General features: G+C 45.1%; 1 protein-coding gene across 2 annotated transcripts in view; it reads right to left on the minus strand.

Annotated features, from left to right (window-relative positions):
• BTK (Bruton tyrosine kinase) overlaps window positions 1-23,842 on the minus strand; it is a 487,200-nt gene that overhangs the window by 161,235 nt on the left and 302,123 nt on the right. For both annotated transcript variants that reach the window (XM_086964641.1, XM_086964642.1), the window contains exons 7-8: window positions 3,020-3,087; window positions 2,714-2,892 (exon numbers count right to left, since the gene is read on the minus strand). In XM_086964641.1, the coding sequence (XP_086820767.1) occupies window positions 2,714-2,892; window positions 3,020-3,087 (247 nt within the window). The remainder of the gene's footprint in view (window positions 1-2,713; window positions 2,893-3,019; window positions 3,088-23,842) is intronic.

Raw genomic sequence — 23,842 nt, forward strand, 5'->3', positions numbered from 1 at the left:
TTACTTATGTAAATAGCATTGAGATGGATTAGTCTAGTAGTCATCGTGACATTCATCGTGGTGAATAATCACAACAAACAGTTCTCTTACGGTTATTTTAACCCCTTGCGTGCGGCCGCGATTCAGCACCTGTGCGGCACTTCTAAAGAGTGGGCGGGTTCATGACGGCCCCCAGCCGTCATCAGCACACGCCCACCGTGCTGCATGACAGACGGGGGCCGTCATCAGCATGCAAGGGGTTAAATACAGTCTTTAATTTTAGAAATGGTGAAGGAAAACAAGAAATCGATAATTGGCGTCCTCGTGTATCTACGTCTATTTGATACTTAGGCACAGTGAGCACTAGTTTAACTAGGGACTGGGGTCACTGTCTGGAATATGGAAACTTAGGTGGTCCTTGCACCTCATGTGATTTTTTTCTTTGATATGACTTCCATGAATTCTTAAGTTTGAGCATGGTTGAAATCAAATGTATTAGCTTTTAACAATGCTGTTACTGAGTTTATACTTTGTGCTATGCTTGTAAACATAAAAATAAATTCACCACACTGCCTGGCCGCCCCCTGCTTGAAGGTCTACAGTATTAAAAATTGAGACAAATGGCAGTGTATTTCAGCCCTACAATATCCTTGGAGGCTGTGATGAACGCTTGTATTCAATCCTTTTTCTTTTCTTTTTTAGGTCGAAGCCTAGCGGCAGCGCTCATGCACTGCTCGCTCTGCAAGGCATGCTGTAGTAGAGTATGCTGTGGAAGCCTCACCCACTCTCCTCCGATATTTTTCATTGGCTGGTGTCATTGTTCTTGGTAAACACTGGTTTCCGATTCATTATGAGGCGTGTTAGTCCCGCCTTGGTACCGCCCTGTCTCCATTTGTTACCGCCCATTAGGACTGGACCTTTTACTTCGCTCGTTCCGTGGCATGCTTTATCTAATGGGTGAGCACTATTTTCTTTATTCACTAATGGGGACAATGGTTTTTTATCTGCAGCGCGCCCCCACAGGAGAATTGTGGCCGCTTTTCCTCTAGACCGATGTGCCACTCTAACTTTAAAAGTGTCTGCCCCCTACCCCTACAGCACTCACGGCACAATGGCTTCTTATATCGCCTTTTTTTGTATTATTATAAATTTCCATGCTGAGCGTGGTGCTTGCTTTAAGGACACCGTGCTCAGTTAATTTTTTCTTTATAATTATAATGTGTAGCGCGGCGCCCTCTACAGGGACACCGTGCTGTTATTTTTTTTTCCCCTTAACTTTATTGTTTAGTGCGGCGACCAATTTAGGGACAAAATGCTCTACAATGCAATAGGTCTTACTTTTGCCAAAGTTTGACCTATTAGTATTGTAAATGATAATGCCTTTAAATCTTATAAAAGGCATTGCCATTTACAATGCCAATAGCTCAAAGTCTCCCAATTGCGAGACTTATTGGATTGTAAATGCTTGTTTTTCTTTGCATTCTGTTCTTGTCCCAGCAATATGATGGTAGTAGCATAAGACGTCATTGGAGTCAAGCTTGACTGCTGAAAGGTGCCTTATGCTGACTTCTCAGTACGTATTCTACATGACCTACAGGTGTTACAGAATTAGGAGTCTCAAATGGTGACCATAACTACTCATCACATGCCCATGGCACCAGTTTGTATTACTATTTGCTATCTTCCAGTCATGTGTAGAATCGCCTAGAAGGCTATGTCTCTGATTCATGAGGTTTTATATGGAAACATCTGTCTCTCTTTGAAGAAGTTTCAGCTACATAAAACTGTAATACCTTTACTCACAGGACAAGGCTCTTTTGGTGGTTACGAAATGCAAGTGAGATTCCACTGTAGGCAAAGGTTTTTTGTTAATGCCAAAGACTTTGCACCAACTTACTGTATTGATTTGACTAACATCTGCCTAGTTTTGAGAATAAAGTAAAAATCTCTTTATGTTTAACAACTGTCCATTTCTTGCATGCGCTAGTGGATATGGGCATTCGCCATCTTTGGTTTTCTAAGTGTTTATGCTAAATGCTTAAATTCCCTCACACTGGATCTTTAGCAATCTACAAATATTCTTTCATTTGAGTTGTGATTGAATGGCCTCAAAATGTCGGAAGTACTCTTTTCAACTGGGTGGATCACCAAATCCTATCAGAGAGTCAACCCATGTTTTGGGGGCTCTGATAGTAGAGCTGGCGGATTCCACTGCTTCTGGATCCACGGGCAGCTCCCCGCCAGCACCTGGATGAGTTTCCTGTGAGACATAACTCATTTTACCAGATCAGAAACTTCCACTACTTACACACTCACTCTAGCTACTCCCTGCAGAAACACCAAGTAGATGATTACAGTCACTCATTCATGATTCGTCTCAGGCCTCATCCTCCTTCCTATCCTGAAATACATCATTCTGCTTCCTCGCGGGTGTCTCGACTGTGTCTTGCCCAGTAATCTAGTTCCTTCTGCAATCTTCCCCCGTACTCTGCATTAACGTTTTAAAAACCCAGTAGGAAAAAGGACCACCCTTACCCAGCCTTTCCAAGTTTTATCACAATATAGACCATAACAGAAAATGTGTTTTTTTATTGGAAGGTTTTATTGTCTTGTATAAAATTGCCTAGTACATGGTTACATGAAGTCTATGCTTTTAAAGAATCATTACTCACAGCTCGATATGAAAATGAGTATGTTTGTAAATAGTACATAGAGTGTATTTACTGGTTCTCACCCATTTTTGTCACGCGCTCTCCACCACGATTGGTTGCCCTCTTCAAGAATGAGATACTCCTCACCCTTCTGCAGTGGGAGGTCGTTGGCATTCATGGGGGTGTAATCGTACAGCGCCACCACCTTCTTCAGTTCTTCTGCTTGGGGAGGCTCTGGGGGCGGACGTCTGTTCACCTTCACCTCAAAGGTAACAACAGGGAAATGTTAAAGACTTTGAAGATGGGACAAGTTCTAATGGGTCACTTCTCATCTGTTAGGTTACCTGTGTCACAATAACAAAAAGCTCTCCAAACAAATCTACAAATACCTTGTCTTCTGTGGGAGTCGGAGGAAGAGGTTTTTTTGACTTTCGATGTGACCTCGCTGGTTTTATACCTTTAGATTGTCAAAGAGAAAAAGAAGGTTCAGATTTTTATTGTACTCCATTGGAAGAATAAATAGTAGTTTTTATGAAGCACCACATTAGTTTAAGTGTCTGCAAAGTGCTTATTATTTACTTTAGCCAGGTTCCAAGAGAAGCAAAGTAAAAGGAGAGTAGAGTAGGAAATAAACACAACAGAAAAGATCCTGGGCCAGTGGTAGGAGGATCCAGTATAGTATGGCTTGCTCCTGCCTGCTGATGAGTATGATTACCCTCAGCTATTCAGGTGAGTAGGGGTTACCCATTCAGGCATGGCTCTAGGAGGGATAAGAATCTATATCTATTTAACGTTTGCTTAAGCTTATGACTGGGCAAGAAAACCCATCTAATGGATGAAGAGGTAGTCTAAATGGTATCAGGATTGTATAGTGATTAGTTCTGTGGAATTTCAGCATAAGGTGCAATATTCATTGTCTCTGAAAATGTTGTTCCTTCGATTCACTCAGAAGGATGTCCCAGAGTTTTGGACTGACTCCCAACACAACTGCAAAGCACTAAGCCGACTCACCAAGCCGAATATCTGCTAGACTCTGTCTTTGCTACCAATAATATCATCCAAGTGAGAAAGCCATGCCATTCATCTAGACTGAGCTCTACTGCATCCCCTTTTATACCCCTCTACTGGTAGATTAAACAAGCATTGGCACAGCCAATAGGTCTCGCTTTTGGGACCTTATAAGTATTTAGTCATGCAGCCCTACCAGCTCTAAGGTTGCTTAGAAATAACCAGCAAAGGGATTATGCATAGTAAGGGAGGGTGTTACTCGAATCTGTTGAATGTTTTTAGTACTGACTAATCTGGTCAAAAACACTGCACACAGGCTCTTGGTGCCACAACCACAGGACCTAAACCCTAGCAGGTTAAGGAGCAAGTAAAAAAAATAGTTTTGAAGAAGTGCCATATTAGTCTCATAACAAAAAATATTGCAGATTTAGCTCCTCGGCTAAGTTTTGGAGGACATACACACTCGCGTATTATTCAATTTTTGAGTCAGCTGGCTGCTAAAAGAAGTGTTTTCTCCTTGTGTAGACTGCACAGGTACATAGGTATGTAAACGTGGTGCTTAAGGGGCTCACATGTTAGCCAGGATTACATGTACCACTGCTTTCACTATTTGCCACCATGCACAGAATTGTACTGCAGCACATCATTCATAATGTATCCTTGCTGGACATTATGGTATAGACGTGCGCTAATTCACCAGTGAATGCCAACAATGCAAGCATGACAATGCAGCCACGATATGCACATACTTATGAATCATGCTGCAAGGTAAGATCAACAATGCTGTTTTTTTTATTTTAGACCCCATCTGTTGTATTGTAAGGGAGTCATTTTAAGATGCATTTCTCAGTAGAACTGAAACATTTCCCTTCATAAACACATTGAGACTAGTATTACTACAAGCCACGTGTTACAGAATTCAGAAAACCAATGAGACAGCAGAATAGAAAAACGTTTAACCCAATGCAGCAAAAATTACAAGGCTCGTGAGAAATCAACAAGATAGCAGCACTGCCAAATACAGAAATCACTTCCAGCTGAACAACAGTCAAGAAAGTGCTGCCATACACAAAATACAGATATTAAGAGCCACAAGAACGTCACTGGATAGCAGTACCACCAGCCAAGTTCAACAGAAACCGTATCATCTGGAAGATGGCAGGATAACAAAACTTATAACCAACGCGCTACTGAAAGTAAAAGTAATGAGAATTCAAGAACAAAGCAGCAATCAAATACAGAAAAAAATTAAACTTCCAGAGTATCATACGTTATCTATACTACATCTCACGCAGAAGAGAGCTACTGTATCATGCATTGAGAGCATTACTAACAACCAGGGCCATGGACATGAGATCATTGCTGCCTGCTGTTAGACACGGGACCCCTGGCTGGCCAAGGCTCGCGCCAAAGTCAGTCAGAGATCACCATGTCTAAGGTCAGGGCAAGGGAGTTACACACCAAGATAACCCCTGCTCACCCTCTAGGTAACGTGACGCGAGCAGCAAGGCTAATCTCGGAGGCGATGTGTAAAGCGTTTGCGCGCGCACCCAGCAACAACACCCAAGGCCCACCACAAAGGAAACTCCACACAAGGTTATATAAAAAATAGCCTTTGTATTATAGCAAAAACACATTAGATAACACACACACTTTACAATGTGCCAACAGGCACGGGCAGAATTTACAGGGGATTATGTACAGGACAGGGCCACATGGACCACTGTCAGGGGTAGGCACTTTTAGAATTAGCACTTGTAGGTATAACACTTAGCACATAAACATATAATGACTGTAGCACCAAAATAGTAAATGTGTCACACAACCAGTAATCACTGGTAAGGGTAAATACCTCCTACGCAACCCTAAACTCTGTAGGAAAATCATGCAGGGAACTAGGACCTTATTATCAGGACCTATAGGAACATAAACAATCACCTAAGCAGGTCACTTTTAGCAAAGGTAATACATAAACAATCCTCTAAGCAGGTCACTTTTAGCAAAGGGGAAGAGACATAAACAATCACCTAAGCAGGTCACTTTTAGCAAAGGTAATAAAACATAAAAAATCCTCTAAGCAGGTCACTTTTAGCAAAGGGGACAAAACATAAAATAATCACCTAAGCAGGTCACTTTTAGCAAAGGTAATGGGACATAAACAATCCCCTAAGCAGGTCACTTTTAGCAAAGGTAATACATAAACAATCCTCTAAGCAGGTCACTTTTAGCAAAGGGGAAGGGACAGAAACAATCACCTAAGCAGGTCAGTTTTAGCAAAGGTAATAAAACATAAACAATCCTCTAAGCAGGTCACTTTTAGCAAAGGGGATAAAACATAAAATAATCACCTAAGCAGGTCACATTTAGCAAAGGTAATACATAAACATACCTCTAAGCAGGTCACTTTTAGCAAAGGGGAAGGGACATAAACAATCACCTAGCAGGTCACTTTTAGCAAAGGTAATAAAACATAAACAATCCTCTAAGCAGGTCACTTTTAGCAAAGGGGATAAAACATAAACACATTGCACATGAGGCATTAAAACACATTCAGAGGTGCAGGTAGAACATTTGCGCAGGAATCTCATAAGCAAGTAAACCTTAAATGCGCAGGGTGCACGTAGCACAATACTACAATTGTCCCCCAGGCCAACTGGCCTCGAAAGGGCTGAAATGCCCTGAGTCCAAATGTCAGGGTAGGCTGCACAGGCAGCACAGAACACATACCTAAACGTAGCAACTGTCCACTAAGTGCTGGACAGTTGTAAATCACTGATGGGCCAACGTTGGAGCCTCGCGGGCTCAAGAACACAATGGGGGGAGAAACACTTTGTGGGAGCCACGGGGCTCTAACCAACTAACTGTGCCCCCAAGAGCCTCGCTGGGCTCTGCGAAGTAATGGCACCTCGAGCCTCTAGGGCTCGCAAAACAAATATGGGCTGGGAGGAGCCTCGGGGCTCTGAACGACAATGGGGCGGCGTTGGAGTCCTTCGTCTGGGGACTCGGCAACACAGGATGGCGCCCATCCTGGTGTGCCCTAAAGAAACCATCCAGGCTCTGAGGCAGGGCTTCGGGCGTCCGGGGACTCTTGGTCTCACACTCACTCCTGCTCCACTGAGACAGGCAGTAAGCCCCTACACCCTCCTCACTATACTGGGACCTAGCTGGTCTACTCTCACCCTCCTCCACCACGCTTGGCTGGAGGACACCTGACCCACTATTGTTGGAATCACTCACTAGTGACTCTAACGAACCTTTCGCATTTTCCCATCGGTCTGCTTCCTTTGCCAGCTCATATGGTTCAGACAATCCACACCCTACCAGGTGTTGGCGCAATTCTAGCGAACAACCACTGAGCAGGTGCTCTTTGACAATCATCTCGAACAATAAGCCCCAATCACACTCTGTGGGACCTTCTACCTAATCAGACAGTGCTCCACAACATTCATCCTCAAAGTCTTCCCAAGACTGGTGAGACAGTTCCCTAAGTCTCCTGAACTTCAACCGGTGCTCCTCTTCTTGGGAAACAGGTACCAGACTCTGGGAACTGGGAGTGGGACTTTCTACACTAACATTTATATAGCTGCCCCCACTGGACTCAACCCTCCCTGGGGAATCCAGAAAATTAAAACTGTGCGCAGGGGATAGTCTATTCTCTAGGGCTATCTTCTCCCTGAACAAGGCCCTTTCAGCCTCTAGCTTGGTGTGCTCTAACCTGAGCTGTTCCATAGCTAGCTGATGCTCCCGCTCTTCCCTCCTATCCAACCACTCTTCTGGGGACAGGGAATGGGATGGGGCGCTGACACTGGACCCAGCAAGGGACTCCCTATCTATGGGGTCCTCACTATCTGCTGGTGCCCATCCACTGTCATCCTCATCCACTTCAAATTCTTCAGGGCTCCCCACAGACTCACCACCCTCATGGCGTGCGGCCCGGGCCCTATCTCTCTCACTGTGCTCACGATCCCACTGATCCTTTTGCCATAGGATCAGGTTGTCCCTAAGCTGGGACTGAGTATCCGACTCACTCACATCTATGCCTCCCTTTTCACAGAATCTGACCAGCTCTAACCTACTGTATCTAAAAAGACCACAGAGATCAAAAGCAGGCTCTATTTTGGCGGACGTTCTCAAGAAAAGTTTGACACAGGGAACCTGGGGGTCTGAGCTTAACAGGAGTACACAATTCACAAAAATTCAGCAATCTCCCTATCTTGGATAACTTTCACTCCTCTGTCCAGTGTAACACACCACTCATTCACACACACCCCCCCTCTGTAAGGCAGTTTCTACCACCCCTGATTTCTCAATCTGACCATAAGCGACACAGGTTCCAATCTGGGAGCAGGGCGGGGAACAAGGTACTGGACAAAATTACAAAATGACACCTTTCAGGAGAAGCAATATTTATTTATTATTTATTTATTGAACTTGTATTGCGTACAGCTACCCGCAATGGGTTTCCCGGCGCCAGGGACAGACTGAAGAAGAAAACAAGCAATTGCTGAAAGAAAAGAAAAACAGAACCGAAGGACTTAGAACAGAAGAGTCTTCAATTTTTTGCGGAAAGCAAGAAGACTAGTTTCTGTTTTTAGCGCCAACGGGAGAGCATTCCACATCTTAGGTCCTAGATATGCGAATGAACGGCCTCCCATTTTTGCCAGTCGGATTCTAGGAATCACAAGATTGCCATTGTTGGATGACCTAAGAGAGCGGCCAGGCTGATATGGCTGGGCAAGATTGTGCAGGTAGATGGGAGCAAAACCCTGACGAATCTTAAATAGGAAGCACAAAGTTTTGAAGACCACACGATCAGAAATTTTTAACCAGTGAAGGTCACGCAGAGCTTGCATTGCGGACGTTCTACGTGGAACATTGCGCAGCAGGCGAGCAGCTGAGTTCTGTACAACCTGGAGTTTATTGATTGTGCCTTTATCTGCTCCTAGATAGAGCACATTGCCATAGTCGATGCGGGACATCACAAGGGCTTGTACGACAGTTCTTCGAGTGGACTCAGGCAACATCCATATGATCTTCTGCAGCGAGCGTAGAGCATTAAAACAGATTGCAGCGACCTTAGTTGCCTGCTGCTTCATCGAGAGTTTATCGTCGATCAGGACACCGAGGTTACGAGCAACAGGCACGGGGGTAGGCAGCAGACCCATATCACTGGGCCAGTGTCTAGAGCCCCACAGATCTTTATGTTTGCCTAGTATGATCACCTCGGTCTTGTCACCGTTGAGCTTTAGCAGATGCGCTTTCATCCAAGCTGCAACACGAGAAAGGCCAGTTTTAAGGGCAGAAGTGTCCTGAGCCCTGCTGCTAGACAAAGAAAACACAATCTGCGTGTCGTCTGCATATGAGTATATAGACAGACCGGCGTCCTCTACGATAGAAGCAAGTGGTCTGATGTAAATATTGAACAACAGAGGGCTCAATATAGACCCTTGAGGGACGCCGTAAGCAGAGGAGTGAATCGCAGATTCAGCTTTGTTTGAGAAAACCTGAAAGGTGCGCTCATTGAGAAATGAGGCCACCCAGGCAAGCGCTGGTCCAACAACACCAAGGGAGCAGAGAGACTCCAATAAGATGGAATGGGACACGGTATCGAAAGCAGCGCTTAAATCAAGAAGAATAAGCGCAAAGGTCTCACCGCTATCGATACCGTGTCGGAGTCGCTCAGTCACCCCAAGGAGTGCGGATTCAGTGGAATAATTAGCGCGAAAGCCTGATTGGGATGGATGAAGATATCCCACGTTTTCAACAAACTCATTGAGCTGGGTGTATATACTGAGACTTCCCCTAAAAAACAATAATCCCCAAAATGTGGTTATCTAAAAATGTAGAGCTTTGTAGTGCGGCCTGTCGCCACTGTGGTACAGCGCAAACGCAAGTCCAATCCCACCGCTGCCACTAATTTTAGACACAGGACGCCCGGCTGGCCAAGTCTCGCGCCAAAGTCAGTCAGAGATCACCATGTCTAAGGTCAGGGCAAGGGAGTTACACACCAAGATAACCCCTGCTCACCCTCTAGGTAACATGACGCGAGCAGCAAGGCTCATCTCGGAGGCGATGTGTAAAGCGTTAGCGCGCGCACCCAGCAACAGCACCCAAGGCCCACCACAAAGGAAACTCCACACAAGGTTATATAAAAAATAGCCTTTGTATTATTGCAAAAACACATTAGATAACACACACACTTTACAATGTGCCAACAGGCACGGGCAGAATTTACAGGGGATTATGTACAGGACAGGGTCACATGGACCACTGTCAGGGGTAGGCACTTTTAGAATTAACACTTGTAGGTATTACACTTAGCACATAAACATATAATGATTGTAGCACCAAAATAGTAAATGTAGCACACAACCAGTAATCACTGGTAAGGGTAAATACCTCCTATGCAACCCTAAACTCTGTAGGAAAATCACGCAGAGAACTAGGACCTTATTATCAGGACTTATAGGAACATAAACAATCACCTAAGCAGGTCACTTTTAGCAAAGGTAATACATAAACAATCCTCTAAGCAGGACACTTTTAGCAAAGGGGAAGGGACATAAACAATCACCTAAGCAGGTCACTTTTAGCAAAGGTAATAAAACATAAACAATCCTCGAAGCAGGTCACTTTTAGCAAAGGGGATAAAACATAAAATAATCACCTAAGCAAGTCACATTTAGCAAAGGTAATAAGAAATCAACAATCCTCTAAGCAGGTCACTTTTAGCAAAGGGGATAAAACATAAACACATTGCACATGAGGCATTAAAACATATTCAGAGGTGCAGGTAGAACATTTGCGCAGGAATCTCATAAGCAAGTAAACCTTAAATCCGCAGGGTGCACGTAGCACAATACTAGAATTGTCCCCCAGGCCTACTGGCCTCGCAAGGGCTGAAATGCCCTGAGTCCAAAAGTCAGGGTAGGCTGCGCAGGCAGCACAGAACACAAACCTAAACGTAGCAACTGTCCACTAAGTGTTGGACAGTTGTAAATCACTGATGGGCCAACGTTGGAGCCTCGTGGGCTCAAGAACACAATGGGGGGAGAAACACTTTGTGGGAGCCACGGGGCTCTAACCAATTAACTGTGCCCCCAAGAGCCTCGCTGGGCTCTGCGAAGTAATGGCACCTCGAGCCTCTAGGGCTCGCAAAACAAATATGGGCTGGGAGGAGCCTCGGGGCTCTGAACGACAATGGGGCGGCGTTGGAGTCCTTCGTCTGGGGACTCGGCAACACAGGATGGCGCCTCGAGCTTCACAGGCTCGTGAATACAAATGCCCAAAGTAACGTAGGAGCCCTGCTCGGGGCTCGACACAAAGATATGCCCCCTGAGCCTCTTGGCTCCAACAAAGAAATGCCGCACACGTTGGAGTGGCCCTCTGCCAACTGGGGCCGCTCGAAGAACCAAGAGAACCTGCCCCCACACTCACCGGGACTTCACTGGTGCTGCGGGGGGGCGGGGAACACTGCTGGCCTCTTCTCTCGTGGGCGGTGGGGCTCTCCTTCTCCCAACGGAGCCCCACCTGCACCTTCCTCCGTCCTTCTTCGGCTGCTTTCTTGGGGAACCAATCACCGCGCAGGTCGCCCGGCGAGCCTCCCGCAGCCTAAGCCATTGGCAGCGCGGCTCCCGGGCGACGTCAGCGGTGGTTCCTTTGGCTTTTCCTCTGCGTCTCCTCAGCCCCGGGCTGCGGCGGTGATTTCAACACGGGGCAATGCCGGGTGGGCTCCGGCTTTAAATAATTAAATAAACCGGGGCAAATGCGGCGTGGCAGCCACTTGGCAAAAAGAATAACAGCGCTCTGAGCGCTAAGTCAATTTCTGCGCCAGAAGACAAAGCAAAGCGCTATTGAGCGCTGGGGCAAAAATAAAGCGCTCCTAGCGCTATAAGTCAAATCAAACCACTTCCAGGCGCTCTGGCAAAGTAAAGCTCCAGCAGGGTCTGGAGGCAGGCAGCGGGGGGAAGGCTGGGCCCAGAGTCAGCTCACTGGGTCTCCAGGCAGGGAGACAAGCCAAGTGGCGGTCCTCCTGGCCCCAGCAACAGCAGCAGCCCCCTCAGCTAGGATCCAAAAGCAGAACAAATTGTAAGGGGACACAGCCCCTTCTTATATCACTAAATCCTTTGTCTGTAGGTGCAGGGTGGGGGAGCACCCTTGATAGCTCAACCACCCCTTATCATTCACTAGCAGGGCTAGGGTCATCAGTCGAACCACAGGGGGCGGAGCCAGCATTGTGTGGGGAAAACCCAGCCTCATTCAGGACACAGGTGTACTCCTCCCTAGCCATCAGCATGCTAATCTCACACTCACCACCGGGCAGACCCATCCAGCCTTCCTGGAGCCAGGCTCACCAGCCAGCTCCAGCCAATCACACGCCAGGCATATTTTAAACTAATATGCCAGCTTCTAGAAGTGGCACTTCCGCACAAGACACACTCATGCCACATACATCATTGCGAAGCATTCACTCTCACGAGTTCGCACATACCAAATTCGAGTCTGCACTCCCCACGCATCAGGAACTACCAGGGACACAGACATTCCCCATGCATTCCTATGGGAGAGCAGGCCAGCCTCACTACATGCACGCACTTTACTCTGGGACACAGGGAAAAAGTGCGCAGATACCGAAAATCATCAACACAGATCACAGATTAAAAGCAAAAAGATTAGGGGTGAACCTGCCAGAAGGGCCAAGTCCAACACCTGCCTAGAGTGCAAGAAACTGACAAGATAGCGAATCTACCGATTAATGTGCAAAAATAACATGAAATGAGTGCCCACCAAAGTGTTATGGATTGGAAACCACAATAAATGCGAGACTGCTGGATAATAATACTGACAAATACAGTGTTACAGAAATTGCAAAAACTTGAAAAGATAATTGCATTGCCTAACAAAGTTATTGAAATCGTCGTTGTAATAGATCTGTCAACCAAACAAAAGGAATTTGAGAAATGCACGAAAAACTAAACAGCAATAATCACAACCAAGGGTTACAGACTTGTGAGACCTGATAAAACCAGAAAAAACAAGTTTGCTGCCAATCTAAAACTGAATCACATGATATGTCCGAGGACAAAAAGAAAGTTATACAGCCACCTACTATGGGAATCAGAAATCTCGAGCGCTGAAAAAGAATTACATGACAGTAGTATTACTTACCAAATAGAGCCATTACAACAGTTTCTACTGGAAATGTCTGCAATCAAGTTTGCGACTCTGGTCAAAGCATGGGCACCAAGGAGGGCATCCTTGTTGCGTTGGTGGCCCAAAGTTATAAATTTATAAGCAGACCGAAGCCCAAAATTAAAAAGGAGTTTTAATGCCTCCGCAAATTTGCACCTAAGCAGAAATAATCAGATTCCAATATTGCAAGCTTACGCCCAGCATTAGCACAGTTGGTTATTCAGAACATGATGCCATCAGGTGTAGATCCTGGCAAGCACAATGTTTACTGACTTCAAGAGTACACTGGAAATAAAGGGACGATTACAGGGCAAGGCACTGGCATTTGGCGCACTTTCCTATCACTGAAAGTTAAATCCAGATTTTGTGTCACTAACTCATAAATGCCAGCATGCAACACCCAACAAGGGAGGGCTATGGCAGATACAGACACAGTAGAAGTTTTCGTTACGTTGCACTGAAGTGAGGCAGAGTTAGGTGGGGGGAAGAAAAACAAGCATTGGCAAAGCCACCAGGTTTGGCATGGGTAGACCTTGCTCTTTGCAGTAGTGGGATTAAGTGGGCTGATTGAAAGCCCCGGTAATTATGTATATCACTCAAAATCATTTTAGCAAAAATCAAAAGGTTTTGGCTAATGCAAGACCTTAAAATAAGATCAGAAAATCAAATACCTGTGTCTTAACATGGGCAGATGGTAGCTCTGCCAAATAAATAGTAAGTCCTAGTAGCAGCAGGGACTTTACTCGACTCCAGCCCAACACAAGCATGTGCCTGAAACCCCCGAAGACCGGTATTTATGTCTCATAGATTAGTTATATTCACGCGGATTTGGAGGCAAAATCAATGCATCTGAAATGTAACAGGAAGACGACACAGTGCTGCCCCGGAATAACGGAGGTGGGTCACAGTTGAGCCGGGACTGTTTAAGAGACCAATAAGGGAAGAGGGCTACCCAAAGTCCAGGTTAGAGCCATCCAAATGTTTTCCAGGGACAACTGCCAACATCCTAACTAGAGGAAAATTTGGGGAGCCAATAAGAACCTAACGGGCTGATGTGCCTTTCTGCCTGGCACTGGACGGACGGTGCATGCAGCCACCTCCAGGGTGCAAGCACACCCTCTCTAGAACATGTGTATAGTAGAGGAACCCAATTTGACAATGACAGTGAACCGAAACTACAGCTCCCGGAATGCACTGGGTTTGGAGGAATGCTTAAGACTGAAACACAAGGTCTCCTATGACATTGCGTCATCTGGTAACTTACCCAGAGTCTTGCAGTGTAACAACCTCCAGAAATATTGCAACCTTAGTACACGTGTACCCGTGATGGCTGTAATGACTTGCACCGCTCAACGCACGGAGGAAGCCTGGAGCCTCAGTGCACGAAGTGAAAATGGGCGGCAGGTCTGACTGCTGTTACATACCGCAGTAGCAGGGCGTAGAGCACACAGTGTCTATTTATGAAAGAGCAGGACTGCCTACGGCCATTGTGGCAGGGTGACTTAGTTGGCCCATTGTCGATGAATGGGAGAGTATCTGTCGCTCCAGCTCCGAGCACCGTGAAATCCACCGCGGGATTATTGGCGAATCCTGAGCCGTATGTCACTGGCAAAAGATGCAGAAGTCTAAAAACTGAACTGAAATGCCCCCCCTGCAGGGAGCGCGCGTGCGCATTCACAAACTCTCCACACGTGGCCCCACCAGACAGGGAGCACAAGACTGCGAGAAAAAAACAAGTCCTAATAAGCTGTGAAAGTGAAAGTGAAGGGATGGGTCAGACGGGGAAAACAAAGCACTCATGTGGAGTGCTGATACAAGCCGTGAAAGTGAAAGTGATCTCTCGCTAATGAGTCATGACGAGGAAAGACAGATGCCGGCTGTGCCCGTGCACGCGCGCCTAACCGTCAGCTTGAGGCCGGCAAAAGCGTCTAGTAGCACTTTGAAAACCCCAATACTAAATGTCTTGCAGAACAGCGCATGCGCTGGCTCAGGCGAGACCTAAAAAAACACAAATTTTAAAGAGCTTGCACTTCATGCAACTGACAGTGGTTAAATCCTGTTATGGCAGGTATTCCCAGCTTTGGTAAAAGCTCTACCTTACGGTGAAATACCAGCAAAACAAGCAGGCCGTGACCGTTTATTTAACAAGGTAGACAAAGTCACCTGATGAGCATTAGATAAATGCATGCATGTGAACACAGAAATTCAATTTTGGGAACACATGCAGACATAACCACCTGTAGTGACCTGAGGGCAGGACAATAGAACCCTGCAGGACCCGAAGTGGACACTGGGGAACCGAACACCTCATCCGGTCAAGGGGTGGGAAGAGAGGCATTCACATGAGGGACAGGGCAGTGGGCAGACGTGCGGAAGTACGAGATCAAAACCTGTATGATCCAATAAACAACTGCAATCCTCACCCATGTCCTGTGTCTACCTGACCGAAGAACACGACAACTGGCGACGAAGGTGTGATCCATAGGACAAGGGTGAATCACTGTGAATTGACTGTGTCCCCGAGAAGAAGCGTGACGGAGCCAGGAGCCCACCCTGGTCCGAGTAGTGCAGTGCAATGCAGGAGCCCACCCCGAATGATAATCATCGGAAAGAGCACGGAAAATAATAAGGACATAGGAGAGCTGCAAGCAACAGAGTGAGAGACAATCTGCCAATACGCGAACAGTGGGCAAGCACCGGCACCCGAGAGCACTGCAGAAATACAAAGTGAGGAGAGGAAAGCGCGCAATAACTAGAACGAAGCATCGCAAGATAAAGGCAGCTATTTTAAAGTCAGGCGGACCGGGCCTATTAGAAGCCGGAACGGCGGCGGCCATCTTAAGAGGTCAGGCGAGGGAGATAAAGAAACCTTGCAAGACTACGGTGGCCATTTTAGAGTCAGGCAAATTGAGCCAATAAGAGGACAGAAATGAGCGGCAGCCATTTTAAAGTCAGGCGGCCAGTAATAAACATAGGAAAGAGATGGAAAAGTGTGAAACGAGGCAAAAGAAGATGAAAATAAAGGAAATAAAGTGAAACCAAGCACAGTAAACAAAGGAAAGTTAGAAACAAAGGAGAAATAAATGAAAATAAAGGAAAGAAGAATAGAAGAGTGCCAAAGAAAAAAAAAAAAGGAGCCGAAAATAAAGGAAATAAAGTGAAATTAAGCGCGATAAAAGGGGAAAGACAGAAACAAAGGAGAGGTTAACTGAAATAAGAAGTGGAAGAAGAATAGAAGAGTGCTAGGGAGAAGATGAGTGATAACGAGGAGAAACAGAGCGCCATCTTCCGCAGGCCATTACCGTTCAGCCTATCAGAGCCGCAAGCAGGCATCAGGTGGGAAAAGTGGGTCAGGAAGTTTGAACGCTACATGATCGCCACAGATGTACCGGACAAGAAACAACTGCACCTACTACTAAATCTTGCAGGGAATGAAATAGAAGATCTCTTGTTAACATTCCCCGCCAACCATATTGCGGATTACAAGGGAGTGATGCAGTGTCTCACACAAAAGCTTGATCCACAATGCAACGTCGATTTTGAAAGGTACACGTTTAACACGGCATGCCAGCAAGGGGAAAAGAGCTTAGACGATTTTGCCACGAGACTAAGGAAGCTGGTCGCATACTGCGAGTTTGACGAATTCGACAATGAGCAAGCCATAAAACTGCGCATCATTAAAGGATGCAAATCAGTTCCGAGCAAGGATTCTGAAAGAACCTACGACGCTGGAGAAGATATTGACAATGGCTCGCACAGAAGCACGGGCCACAAAACAAGCGTAACAAATGGAGATGGGTAAAGAGAAGAAAGTGGCGGTAGCACATCATGTCACTGGGAACTTCAAGAAGAAAGAATCCCAGGCGCCGGTCCTGCAAAAGAAAGGCAGACAAACATGCTATTGATGTGGCCTCGAATTCCCACACATCGGTGTTTGCCCCGCAATGGGTCAAAAGATAGGAAGTGTAACTGAGACAATCACTTCTCGAGCACGTGCATGACCAGACAATTCAGAAACAAAAGAGGCAGAACAATGAGACCACGGATGACAAGTAACAGATATGCACGACACATGGAAACTATTAATCTCAGCCCCTCAGATGAGTCAGAAGAGACAGCAGCACCTATGAGGGAGGAGAGGCTGTATCTGATGTCAGACGCACCAAGAGAAGACCATGACACAGAGCACTTTCACCTCATGGAAAAGAGACAAATACAGAAAACAGCCACTGTAGACATTGGGGTAGGAAACCACCAAGCACAGTTCGTGCTTGAAAGTGGAGCAACTTGTAACATCATGTGCGTATCAGAATACCAAAAGATGAGACTGAAAACACAGCTTTCACCGTCGACAGTAGATGTGTTCAGGTGGGGATCCCGACGACTGGTAGAAAACATGGGGAAGTTCAAGGAAACTCTAACGTACAAAGGCAAAGCATACCAAGAAGAAATACATGTGCTCAAAGGTGACATCCCAGCACCATGCCTGCTCAGAAATGTGACAGCCCAGCTAATGGGACTACTGGCCATGGCATATCACATGTCGGAAATTGGAAGCATCCTGCAAGAGTACCCAAGAATACTGAAGGGTCTTGGGAAGCTCAAAGGAAAACAGATAACGTTAAACATAAATGAAGCGGTCAAGCCGGTGGCCCAGCATCACAAAAGAGTACCAATTCACCTACACTCACAAGTTGAGGAAGAAATAACAAATTTGCTAGCACAGGATATAATTGAACCTGCTGAAGGACTAACACTTTGGGTGTCTCCGATTGTGGCCGTCCCCAAGAAGAACACCTCAAAGATCCGCATCTGTGTGGACATGAGGATTTCTAACACTGCAATCTCAAGGGCACGACACCCGGGACCACATCTAAACAACATGATCAGCTGCTTCACTAAGGCATGCCGGTTCTCGAAGCTAGACCTGTGCAAAGGGTATCATCAACTAGAACTGGACAATCAATCGAGATACATCATGACGTTTTCCACGCATCTGGGCCTGTTCAGATACAAGCGTTTGCGTTTTGGAATCTCTTCTGCAGCAGAAATATTCCAGGAGACAATAAGACAAGTGATAAGACCAGTCTGGAACAGCCTGAACTACAGTGATGACATTCTGTTTTTTGGAAAAACAGACAAAGAACATGATGCAATTCTACGTCAAGTGTGCACACAACTGGAGCGAGCAGGCCTAACACTAAATGAAGAAAAGTGTGAGCTGGGAAGAGGGGAACTAGTGTTCTTTGGTTATATTTTCTCCAAGCAAGGTATGAGGCCAGACACCAGCAAAGTTGAAACATTGAAAAACGCAAAGGTGCAGACGGATGTTGCAGAAGTACGATCCTTTCTAGGGCTCGCCAGCTACTGTGCACGCTCCATACAGGATTTCACCACAGTGAGCACACCACTAAGATAACTAACAAAACAAGGACAGAAGTTTCTCTGGTCTCTGGAATGCAACAAGGCATTTGAAGAAATATGACGAGCAGTGGTGACAGTGGAGCATCCAGCTTACTTTGACCCCTACTGTGCAGTGAACTGACTGCTGACGCTAACCTGGTAGGGCTTGGAGCCATACTAGCACAGCACCTGCCAGGAAGAGACTCCCAAAGAAAGATTGTTGCATATGCGAGCAAAAGCTTAACGGACGTTATCAAAATCAATGAATTATGTTCCTTCTCCAACTGAAGCTATCTTGTAATTGTGGATTTGCCTAGACACGTCAACCTTCTTCTCGATTCATAGGTGACCAGCTCAGGGCTCTGAAAAAGATCCTTCTGTGTAACAACAAAAACTGCGAAAAAAGTCCTTGATACAATCTAGACTGGATTAATCAATGCCATGTATCTGGCTGCCGTAGAGAAGCTTTTTCAGTGTCTCTAACTCAGCTAGAACACTGCTGCTTGTCTGATACGTATTGAGGCTAGATAGGATTAGGCCACCACTAAGTCCTCTTCACTGGCTGACCATTTCACCCACAACCTCCTTCAAAGCACTTACCATTATTCATTGATCCAAGAGCCACACCCCAGCGCTTACATTCTTAAACAAGCAAGTACAGTCACTTATGAACATCGGGCCTTCTCCATTACTCAGCCTAACTATACAATTCACACACAGGAGCCCTTCGTTTAGAATCCAACTGAGCCACAGTTGAGAAAGTGACCACACCTTGGCTTTTAACAAATAATTACTTCCTCTTTTAACTCTCTTAAGGTCTTATGTGAGCTATGTTTACAGCTCAGCACCAAGAAGCTCTGCGCTAATGCACATTACAGATGAAATTACATAACATACCATTACATAACTTTTTTTAAAATTTGTATTTACGTTTTCAAGAACATTCAATAATACAGCACTTCTATGAGGGGTAGAGAAAAGTATGCATGTTTTTTCCCAACTGGTTCATCATAATAAAGGGAAACATCAACTGAAACATTACATTTCTCTCCAGTCTCTTGTGAGATGTACTGGCCACCCCGTACAATCCACCCTTAGCAAGAAACATGGATCATGCATTATCCATACTTTCCACCCATCCAATCACTCATCTTCTGGATCACTAAAAATATCTATACCCTCAACCTCAGTGTCCACTTCTGGATCCAGTAACCAAGCACACAGACCACTCCACACAGCAATATCCTCCTCAGCCTTTTCATCCCACCTGCTGAGACTCAGAAGAGCCTCCGCTGCAACCCCAATTCCATGACATCCCTGCGCTTGCGATCAGAATCAGGGGCTCCTTGTCCCAACCAGGTGATGGCCACATGTCTTCTTACCAACACCAGAGCCAACTGTAACTATGTATAGGACATTTTTTTTACCCTTTTTGCCTAATAGACAGTATGCCGGGGTGAAACCGAAGTTGATGTGTACTGCCCGATGTATTTCCGGAACCACCCCTGCCCAATCTCCTGTACTCCTCCACAATGCCAGGCCAGATGCATTAAATCCGCCCCATCTATTCCTCACCTGAGGCAAACCGCTGAGTGGGTAGGACCCCATTTCTGAAGTCCCAGTGGTGTTATCTGAGACGTGTGCAAAAGATTTTAATGAGTCAATTTAAAACGTGCATTATAGGACACCATATGAGTGAGTTCATTAACTCTGTCCCGGTCTACAACCACAACAGGTGTGTCTAAACCTGCATCCCAGGCCAGACGCACCGTAGGGATTGGCACCGCAGAGTCCTCAGGCATAGCTTTGTACAGGAGCGTAAACCATATGTCGGCCCCCTCTGCAGGACAGCACAATGCCGAGTACATTTAGGTGCCGCAGGAAAAGTGGACCAAGTCACTTTAGCTATGTCGGCCAGTCCAGCATACTGTAGAAAGTGGCCAGTGCCGAACTGAAAAGTATCTAGAGCCTCTTCAAATTAAATGAAGTGTTCATCTGGATATAGATCCCTGAGCGGTTCACACCCACCCTCATGCCATGCCAGGAAGGACATGTTATCCTGTAATAATTGGATGGGCTTCATGATCCAAACTGGGATTTCCCTATGAAATGGGCCTGCATCAATATCGATCGCACTAACCTATGCCACAATATGGGCATGTGTCTGACAATGTGTAGAGCGTCCAAATGAACTCTTGCAACCTCCTTTAACACCTCTGGAAGGTGCGCCACTACACTCTGCCCTGCAACAGCCTTTTTCATGATTATCAGAGTGGGCCAACCATCATGCTGCATATTGCAGCTGAACTGTAAAATAGTAATATTCAAGACACTGGACGTAAAGACCCCATCACTATACGGCATGGTCAAAATCAACAACACCACTCTGCTAGGTTTCCCGGCCCACAATAGAGAGATTAAGATGGTGTCCAACTGCCTAAATATGCAAGCTGCAAGAAGACAAAGGGAATTCTGTAATACGTATGAGCATCTATTCAACAGCACTAGCTTAGTAAAAGCTATTCAACCCATTAATGAGAGGGGTAAAGTATTCCAAAATAATACTGAAGCCCAAAGTCCGGCCATGACAATGACAATATTATGGCTGAGCTGAAGGTCCCGGTATTTGCCACTTGAACCCTCCGCTATCTGAAGTGTTATGTCTCCCATTGGATGCCCAAATCAGGTAATTCTTAATGTATAATTATCAAGGACCCCCTGATTATATAGAATTCGGGATTCCTAGGTCAGGGAAAATAACTGATCGGTAAACAACAACCTAGGCAATCATAATTAAAATTCAATAATGAACACAAAGATATTAAAGGAAAGAGAGCTACCGGTGAAATCAGATTCTAGTATTTATTAACATATATATTAAAAAAGGACATCAATTTCATATACATAAAAAAATCATCACAGATCAAATAATCAATATACATGAAAAAAGTTTTTAAGTCAATATAACACACAGTTATTAATTCATTACTAAATTAATACATAAAATAGGAATTGGCATAATAATTCTCGACGCGCGTTTCGGCGACCAGCGCCTTCTTCTGGAGGAGCCACGTGTTTTCTATAGATAAAATTGTAAAAAACATACAAAGATAAAAACCATTACACACAGTTTTTTAAAAAAAATATACAAAACATTAACATTGTCCAAAAGAGCACATTTATCAACAGGTAGCTTCATTTAGCCTTTTGTTTACAAAACTATTTACAACAATCCACATTTTATTTCAATTTCCTATATATCTCCAAGCAGAGACAAGAGATGAAAGAGTGAGAAGAGAGATTGCAGTAATGGATTAATAAGTATATATAGGCATTAAATAATTTTGTGGATGAAATCAACAGGACACTTCCTGTATAAACCCAGTTATACGGTATTCTTTCTGTTAGAACATTACCTCTATCTATGTTTGTCTAGTTCTAAACATTGGGGATAGACAATAGACAAGAGAGTACTGTGAGGGATCTCTCAAATACTATATAAGGTTTAGAACAAAGTAAATCTATCACCTATATACTTACACACAAAACCGATATTTTTACCCCCAATACAGATACTCCACACCCCCTGTATCCTTCACATATGGAGAACCTGACACCCACCATGCAGCTACTAGAATTCAACCCTTTTACTATAGATATGGTAATAAGGAATCTAGGAAAGATTAAATCAGGATCCCCAAATGACTCAGCATCATCACAAATTCTAGCCAAAATTGGACCAGCCATAGCAACTGAACTCACCACAATTTTTAACACTTCCCTCGCACAAAGTACATTCCCAAGCAGCTGGAAGGAAGCAACGATTAGGCCCATTATCAAAAAAATCAATGCTGACCACACTGCTCCTTCAAATTATCGCCCAATAGCCCTCCTCCCCCTGTTTGGCAAAATGATGGAGACAACTATAAACTCCCAACTAATGAAACATCTAGAAGACAATAAGATACTGGACGCCACCCAATCAGGCTTTAGAGCCCACCATAGTACGGAAACAGCTCTGCTCGAAATAGTAGATAATATCCGCCTTGCCATTGATTCGAAGAAATCAGCAATCCTAATTCTGTTGGATCTCTCTGCAGCCTTCGACACCATCTCCCACACAGTACTAATAGAGCGACTGGTGGGGGTTGGTGTCGGGGGCAAGGCGCTGGGCTGGCTACAAAGCTACCTGGCAGACAAGAAATCTAGAGTTAAAACCGGTCCGTTCCTGTCCGATACTACAGATAACAACATCGGCGTCCCCCAGGGCTCAATCCTGAGCCCAACGTTATTCAACAATTATATGTCCCCCCTAGCCAAAATAATCAGGGATCATGGCTTCCAAACAGTCTCATACGCTGACGATACACAGATCCTGGTCACCATGGGCCCCGACCCAGGCGACACCAAAATCAGATTTCGATCCTGCATGGTGGCCATCAAAAAAATGGATGACTGAGAACTTTTTAATGCTTAATGCAGAAAAGTCCGAAATAATGCTGTTCGGAAAGGCACACCAATTATGGGAACAGGACTGGTGGCCCATTGAACTTGGTCAATGCCCCCCCCCCCCTAAAGGTACAGTCCGAAACCTAGGAATCACAATGGATGACCAACTCACAATGCAACCACACATTAATAAAGTGGTACACACCTGTATAGGCTTAATGAGAAGCCTCAGAAAAATATTCAAATGGCTTCCTTTAACTAGCAGAAGACCACTAATCCAAGGCTTAATAACTAGCCGGCTGGATTATGGCAATGCATTGTTTGCTGATATAAATGCTTCTAACATAGCCAAACTACAGACCATTCAGAACAGCGCGGCTAGGCTTGCACTGGACCTTCCACCAAGAACCCCGTCTGCCCCCTGCTTGAATCAACTACACTGGTTACCAGTTAACAGACGCATAAAGTTCAAGGTCTGCTGCCTAGTCCACAAATCTTTAAACGGACAAGGACCAGCATATATCAGAGATAAACTGCATCGATACAGCCCAACGAGAAATCTTCGCTCCTCCAACCAACTACTGTTAAAGACACCTAGAGTCCGCACAGTGAGGAACGGTGATAGATGCTTTTCAAAAATTGGTCCTTCCATCTGGAATTCACTTCCCCTAGATCTGAGAGCAGAACCCAATCTGACTATCTTCCGTAAGAACCTAAAAACTCTGCTCTTCAAACCTTAGTCAACCACCTTCCATACCTACTGGTTCTGTTTTATCCATCTGTCAGCGCTATGAGACCTAACGGGTGAGCTATGCGCGATACAAAAACAAAATACAAATACAAATACAAATTTAAAACAGGAGCCAAAAAAAGACTCAAATTACTTCTTTCTTCACACGTATCTTCTAATTAACAAGAAAAATCCAATGGATTGGCAGCTTAACAGGTCTTAGTGCTGTGGAAAACAGGTAAAAATTAGAAATTTCTGGTTTATGGTCGGTAGTTCCTATTTGTATTAACCGATTCACATATAAGACATTTCTTATTGGCCTCATTGGTCCCTCAAGATGTATTTCCGTTTACATTTTAAAGGAGCAAGGAATCAATCTTTATTTCCATAGCAATATATTGTTTATGTATAAACTAATAGATAACTGGTA

Source organism: Lissotriton vulgaris, chromosome 4_1, assembly GCF_964263255.1.
Source record: "Lissotriton vulgaris chromosome 4_1, aLisVul1.2, whole genome shotgun sequence".
NCBI lineage: Eukaryota > Metazoa > Chordata > Amphibia > Caudata > Salamandridae > Lissotriton > Lissotriton vulgaris.